Source organism: Melanotaenia boesemani, chromosome 12, assembly GCF_017639745.1.
Source record: "Melanotaenia boesemani isolate fMelBoe1 chromosome 12, fMelBoe1.pri, whole genome shotgun sequence".
Taxonomy (NCBI): Eukaryota; Metazoa; Chordata; class Actinopteri; order Atheriniformes; family Melanotaeniidae; genus Melanotaenia; species Melanotaenia boesemani.
In genome coordinates this window covers 35,593,012-35,600,880 of record NC_055693.1, presented here as the reverse complement: position 1 = coordinate 35,600,880, position 7,869 = coordinate 35,593,012, and the positions used below count along the sequence as shown (strand labels likewise).

Genomic DNA, 7,869 nt, shown 5'->3' with positions numbered 1-7,869 from the left:
CACCTCAGACTTCTGTTACAACTCAGAGCTGTGTCACATCCAGAAGTTTGCAGATGACACAGCCATCGTGGGGTGTATCAGGGATGATGGAGAGGACGAGTACAGGAATCTGGTCAGTGACTTTGTCTCCTGGAGTCAGATGAACCATCTCCAGCTTAACACCTCAAAGGCTAAGGAGCTGGTTATTGACTTCAGGAAGTCCAGCCCACAGCCACGTCCAGTGACCATCAGGGACGACAAGGTGGAGATTGTAGACAACTACAGGTACCTCGGGTTGTGGCTGGATAACAAGCTGGACTGGACATGCTGTACAGCTCACCTGTACAGGAAGGGCCAAAGCCGTCTGTACTTCCTGCGAAGACTGAGATCTTTTAACATCTGCAGGAAACTCCTGTGGATGTTCTATCAGTCTGTGGTAGCTAGTACGCTTTTTTATGCTGTTGTCTGCTGGGGGGATAACATGACAAAAAGGTGTGCTAACAGGCTGGAAAAAGTCATCAGGTGGGCGGGCTCTGTGGTTGGCATGAAGCTGGACTCCCTGGTGACAGTGGCAGAGAGGAGAACACTAAAAAAACTACTGGCTATTGTGAATGATGCCAGTCACCCTCTGCACACTGTCATCAGTGCACAGAGAAGCCTGACCAGTAACAGGCTGCTCCTCCCCAAGAGTAGGACCAACCGGCTCAGAGACTCCTTTGTCCCCCGAGCCATCAAACTGTACAACTCTGCATTAGGCAGGAGGGGGAGAAGGAGGGGGGAGAGGGAGGGGGGAGAGGGAGGTGTGCAGTCCGCCTGATAAAACACATGCACAATAACCCATACAAACAGTTTCAATAACTTATACGTGCAATAGTGAACTGGGAATCTGTACCACCTCTACTGTGTGCAATGCTTGTTTATATTGTTTTATTTAACTTATCTTATTGTTATTATTGTTATATTTATTGCATTCTATTTGCCTCTATTTGCTTTGTACCTGTATATATTGTGTCTTGTGCTTGTCCTGCTTTACTGTTGGTGTTGTATTGCTACTGGTACCCAAATTTCCCCGAGGGCTCTCCGAAGGGATTAATAAAGTATTTCTATTCTGTTCTATTCTATTCTATTCTAAAATGCTGCTGCTGGACTTTTAACCAGGACTAAGAGAACACATCACACCAGTTTTAACATCTTTACACTGGTTTGCAGTTCGTTTACATCCCAGAATGGTTTAGGCCCAGAATACATCTGTGATATGTTCAGAGAATACAAACCTAGCAAAACTCTGAGATCCAAAGACTCTGGTCAACTAGTCCAGACCAGAGACCAGACCAGAGTCCAGACTAAACATGGAGAAGCAGCATTTAGCTGTTATGCTGCAAACAAATGGAACAAACTGTCAGTGGAGATTAAACTTTCACCAAATGAAGAAATTTTTAAATCCAGGTTAAAACACTTTTCTCATGTCTATGCATGAAATCTGCATGTTAACTTTTAACTCATCTTGCTTTTATTTTAATGTAATTTATGATTTTATTGTGATTCTTGCTGTGTTGCTGCCTTTTACTATTTCTTAATATCTGTAATGTTTTTCTTTTCTGTAAAGCATTTTGAATTGTCCTGTAAATGAAATGTGATGTACAAATAAACTGCATTAAGACTTTAACACTGCCAGTAAATCCACTGATCTGGTGTGTGACCATCAAACTGCAGCTGGACTTCCAGCCTACCAAACAAAAGAGAGAAACTGGTTCCTTTCAGGCCTGTTGCTTGCATCCATCTGCTGTTAATGTTGCATCAGATAAACAGGAATCAGTTTTTATTACACACTCCATGTTTTATTCAATACAAATATTATTCCACACAGTTCATGGTGTGATCTTTAGTTCGTCATGAGGAAAAAAACATTTCAGTTCAAACGTTTAGAGTGTTCTGAGCTATCAGGAGGAGAAACACTGTTTTTATCCTTACTTTCCTCAAAGCGACACACTGCAGAGGTTAGTCCTCCTTCACCCGGGAAAACACTCAGCAGGTCAGGTCCAGACACGCCACGGTCTCCCTGCCAGCCTCGTGCAGCCAGCACCACCAGAGGAACACGCCCCGTCGCTCAGCAAAGGCATTTCCCTGCAGCTGACTGAACTACCGTTGGTTTTCCTGAAATGATGACTGGCTTCTCCTTCCTGTCCCAAATAGCTGCTTTTCAGCGCGAGTCCTTGGACCTGCCGGTTATGTGCCGGCAGACTCATTCACAACACCAACCTCAGATATTTATTAAAAAAAAAAAACACTTCAACATTTCACATGAGCTAGTTTTGGTATTTGGTGTCTGGTCCACAGATCCTGGTCCTGGAAGTCTCCTCTGATACTTGAAGGATGTGACATAAGAGCTGGTATCAGGTGACGTTTTGGCACAAAAGGTTTCAAGCCTGTGATCTGATCTGAGGAGGGATTTGCTCCGCTGCTAATCAGTGGAGACGAACTGGACCAGAGGGAATAAACGCTCCGGCATCACCGTCCACCTCAGCTCAGCAACAATACTGTCTTCATCTTCAGGAGCTCACAGCTTGTTTGGCATGAGCTGACTGGCTGAAGCAGGGTCGGCTCCGTACGGTGGGCGACGTTGGTTTGCAGTCCTCAGTCCTGATGGCTCTTGTCCTGAAGAAACTTGTACTCGTACTGAAAAGCAGGGCATCAGGACAGCAGTTACACCTCTGCAGGTCATTACACCCCACCTTAGAGAAACGGCCTCAGCCTGAAACTCAGGAGAAAACCGGCTGAACTTCTTACCAAGGCAAGCTGCCGGCCGATGTTTCCCATGGTGATAACTCCAGCAAAGAAGATGCAGGGAAGCCAGGAGCGAATGTAGAGGAAGTCTGGCGACGTATACCTGGACAGGAGAGACCATGACATCATAGTTTAAAGGCCCAGCTGGAGGTTATACTGACATCTAGTGGTTTAACATAGACCTCCACCCCGTCTCCTTTCTGGTGATGTGTGTGAGGGGGCTTACTGAAAGACTCCGTTGTAAACCAGGACCTGGGTGGTCAGCGTGGCCAGCAGGGCGATGCTGACTCCCAGGCCGAAGCCGCTGCGGGAGCGGTCGAAGGTCCACCACAGACCGATGGACAGGGCCGCCAGGGTCAGAGACAGCTGGACGTTGTTAGCAAAGTCCACTTTCTGATAGGGGCCGGGTCAAGGTTCCAGATCCACAGCATGTTTAAAAAGACCCAGTTCTAGTGTTCTAAAGAGACTAGAAAACCAAACCAGTACTTAGCTAGAACCAGCTTAGATCTAGAATTAGCCCTGACCCTCATAACTTCCTGGTTTCTGAGTTACATGAAGTGAAAAACACGTTTCAGACCCAGAACCCATTGGTGGGACTACAGATGCCTTCTGACCTGACCTGCATTCCCCAGAAGGAACCAAGACCCTCACTGTGGAGAAACAGGTCTGGGTTTCCTCCATGAACCTGCTGCCTCGGACCGGAAAATAGATCAGAGGAAAATGGAATAAATACATCTGACTTTCTTTCATCGTTTCTATGAGGGAGGGACAGAATTCTCTGATCAGCTATTCAGATCCATGAGGAGTTTTCAGGATGAAGGATTTAGGTACTCGTACAGCAATCGGGTCAATGACGGACCAGATGAGTGCTTTACCCCCACAGTCCTTAGAAACCCTGGAAGCTCCTCGGTGTGTCTGGACCCTGAAAGATCAGCTGTTCCTGCAGAGAAACACTCAACTGATCCCAACTCGCTGCTGGAGTACATCCAGTCCTGGTAGACCCGAGTTCTGGGTCAGGGTGAAGGATCTCACCATTACTTCATCTCACAATTAATTGCAATATTAAATGTTAGGATTAATTCACCATAAGGATCCCATGACCTTCCATGTGGGATCACGTGTGATCAGATCAGGAAGGTAACAACATGTGTGTTTCATGGGAAAGTTTCATGGGAGTTTTTCTACCGGATTACATCATCCTGTTGTCTTTGCTTCTAGAAAAACGAGCCAGGTGTGATTGTGGAGGACAAAGACTAGTGGAGCTACACACTTCCAGTTCTGGGAAATAAGAGAATAATTCTGCTAATTTCTTCATTTCTTTGACAATAAACAAACCAAGTAAATCTATAACTGTGACTTCACTACTCAGGACTGGTGTTAGAACCGGTTCCAGCCAAGAACTAGTCTATTTTCCACATCAGTGAAGGAGAACAGAAGCAGGTCCTTACATCACGTTACTCTGCCCCCACAGAGCTGACCTTCATCTTCCCAGTAACCTCCTGGTTTAGAACCAAGCCCAAACAGACCGGTTTCAGAGTCTGAGTGAAGGATACTGCACTGGCGTGGTTGATGCCCACGAACACGGCCACGCAGCGCATCACGCTGGACCATTCCCGCTTGAACTTGTGTGGTTCTCCAAGCTGCCGGTCGATGCAGGGGTACAGCAGTCCGATCATGGCTACAGGAGGGAGAGAAGACGGTCAGGTGGAGGACAGGAAACGCTTGGCTGAGACCAACCGTCTGCACTCACCTGAGGCCGTCCCGCAGCAGGGGGGCACCCACCAGGCCGACGAGAAGATGCTGCTGATGACATCTGGGGGGAAGAGGGTGACATTTCTCTGCACCTGAAGCAAGTTCAGCACCAGAGCCAGGAAGACCCCCACAGAGAACAGCAAGGCCCCTCGGATCAGCAGGTTGGTGGTCCTGGAACACGGAGCAAACAGGAGTAAGCCGGAACAGTCCCACATGCAACTGGCCTGTTACACGTGGGACTGTTACTCGGGGAAAGATGAGAGAGGGGTGGGGGTATTTTATTACTCTCCATGATTCTTTAATATTTCCCTTTAAACTGTCTGACTCGGGTCAAATGTTCTGGGTTTGTGGCTACAAGCTTCTACCAATAGTTAACTGGACATCTGGTCCCATCATCCAGACTGCACTGGTGCAACTGGGTCAGTCTGTAGGCCGCCTCGCTCCCACACGCCTTTCCTGATCTGTAAATGTCCTCTGTGACTGACAGCAGAGCGTTGTGATGGCCTCTTGTTGTCCCGAAGCCACTTTATAACTACTTGGTGGTATGTTCAGGGTCAACTGGAAACACATTTGTGTCCAAGCTTTTACTCCCTGCCATGCCAAGCATGTGAAAGAGGTGGTCCAGAAAGGACTGGGAAAAATCAAACAGTGGCTTATTGTTAATTATTCTAGATAAAACCAATTTTAATGGCATTTAGTGACAGAGGTACAAACAGTGAAATTTCATTGGGAGTAGCAGGAAATGGACTGAGAGGAAGAGAAAAACAGTTTTGGGCTGATGAAAATATAACATGTAAGTCACATATTAATCGTATAAAATCGAAAATAGTAAAAAATAAATAATAATTTACATAAAGAATTTGCTTTATTTAACTGTTTCTCTGCTCCTTATCTGACTTGTCCGTTGAAATATGAGGAACTACACGTAAAACACACGTTAATCCAGTTTCAGTTCAACATTTCCACCTTAGTTCCATCAGACCACAGGACACACCTCCAGAAATGAAGGTCTTTGTCCCCAACAGCAAACCTATAAGAGGCTCCCTAAAGCTTCTGTTTGCACACACACACACACACACACACACACACACACACACACACACACACACACACACACACACACACACACGATCAAACTCCAACCATGTGGGACAAAATGTGTCTTCACTCGGCTGGAAATCAGACAGAAATCCTGCTTTTAAATGCAACAGCAAACGCAGGTCACGCCCTCATATGACCAAATACCGCCTCATACGTGTTACAAACCGTTCCATTGGGGTTTTTTTTTCATAGCAGCAAAATGATAATCTGGTTGTTGTATCGTGCTGAACAAATTTGCTCTGCCAAGGGGAGGCCTATGGGTAAGGCTCCTCTTGATAATCTGATTCATTTATTTATTTATTTACTTTGAATCACAGAATCTATGTAATCTTGCTGGACCTGACCGGAGGGGACAGAAAACGAAGGAAGACAGTAAAAAGAAGCAAAAGGGAAAGAAAGCGGAGACAAAAACACCAGACAGAAGCAACGACCTTCAATCCAACCTAACACCAGACAACAAAGTTTCCTACGGCTTTTACTGAAAAACAGAGCTGCTAGTCATTAAGAGTTCTTAAATAATAACCAAATCAAAAAGACATAACAAAATTAGCACAACAACGACCAGATACTAACTCACAGGAGAAAAGAAAGAAGAATTATCTCTTATATAAACCACTCCAGTATTTTTATTAAACTCCACGATTGCGTCTGTTCTCCACATCGTGGAAACCAGGAGGTGCTATAAACGGATAAGAAACAGAAACACTGAAAAGCTGGAGTCATTTTTACTATAGATGGTGGCAGTTAATGGGATGTTTCATAAACCTCCAGATAGTCATCTTTTATTTCCTGTTTCACACCTTTTTCACCTGCTCCAGGTTCTACAGAGAACTTTTCATGTGCTTCACACACACATACTCTTCATGCCGTGGTGTGTTTATAATCAAACTCCAGTTTGTCCTTTATGAGAAACTCTGCTCTCCAAAGCAGTGTGGTATGATGCCAAATGGACCCAACAATCCAGCCCCTGGAGGACTCCTGTGATCTACAGGCTCACCTGTTGGTGATGACTGAGATGTAAGGTCCCTGAGAGCGCCACCGGGTCTCGCCCACCACCGTCCGCTGCTGCCTGCCGCCTCCTGCCACACTGCTGCTCATGGCTGTCAATGTTTGGGACATTCGAATGGCAAAGTCTTCAAGATACAGGAAGGTCTTGTCTTGTTCTTCCACAGTGCAGAGCGGGGAACCTCCGCTGACATACCAAACCTGCAAACAAGCAATCATTTATATCTGAAGTCTGGACCGACGTCGGGAGAGCAGTCTGGGATATGACGTAGCTTTTCATGCACAATTTATTAAAAAACTGTGAATTGGATCAGGTGGCATGTTCAGCATTGTGTTGCCATGGTGACCTGCCCAACTTAAAGACCATCTGTTTGTTACAATTCAACAGCCAACAAACTGTAATGAGACGTTTACAACCACAAAAATGTTCCAATTACTTAATTTCTAACCACACAATACACTATTTCATGAGTTACACTGTACATGTTTACATAATCCAGGACATAGTCCAGTTCATGACTCCTGCCCTCATTACAACCTACTCGTACTCCAAGTAATGATCATTTATTTATTCATGTTACACCACACAATTGCGTTTCCGTGGTTTCTCTCTTGCCTCACCAGCGTACATCGGTGACCCTGACCTGCACTGACCCTGTTGGAGCCGAGGCCAAGTGTCGTAAATCAGCAGTCTCCGTCGCGATACGCCATGAAAACCTAGAAAGGACGCCACGACATGACCGTGTACATGTCCACATCAAAACAGCCAGGACTACTCCACACAGCTTCACTAGATTATTGTTTACTCGAGATTATGACCTTAATCATGTAAAAGTTACCTGTTTATCAACCATTTTGATACCGACAAATACAAGTTAAAGAAAGGAAGAAAGACCTCAAACAACAACACTGAGCAGAAGTTACTATGCTAACGTCTATGCTAAGCTAGCTGAACGTTAGTTTGGATAAAGACAGATTAAACAGGGCAGCGTGTTCGGCTAAATCTAAAATGAAAGTTGCCAGAGTCAGAGATAAGTCCTACCTTACATGGACACACACCTTCCTCCAACCCAGCTCTACATTTCTAAAGACGTTTCCAGAAGCTCACCGTGCGAGTAAAGAAGCAGCGAACAGTTTTTTCCTAGCCGGCTATCTACTGTGGCTACTTCCGGATCAGTAGGCAACCAATCAGCGTCTAAAGTCATGACGTAACCGCGTTACACAAAGCTGACGTATACATTAAAAGAG

General features: G+C 45.5%; 1 protein-coding gene across 1 annotated transcript; it reads right to left on the bottom strand.

The window, feature by feature from the left end:
* Positions 1 to 1,801: 1,801 nt before the first annotated feature.
* On the bottom strand, positions 1,802 to 7,807 carry insig2 (insulin induced gene 2). Its single transcript, XM_042002245.1, has 7 exons — positions 7,664 to 7,807; positions 6,614 to 6,822; positions 4,514 to 4,686; positions 4,317 to 4,441; positions 2,990 to 3,156; positions 2,767 to 2,866; positions 1,802 to 2,655 (listed from the first exon to the last, which is right to left on the bottom strand). The coding sequence occupies exons 2-7, from the start codon at positions 6,733 to 6,735 to the stop codon at positions 2,614 to 2,616; spliced, it is 729 nt and encodes a 242-aa protein (XP_041858179.1). The 5' UTR covers positions 6,736 to 6,822; positions 7,664 to 7,807; the 3' UTR covers positions 1,802 to 2,613.
* Positions 7,808 to 7,869: the final 62 nt, after the last annotated feature.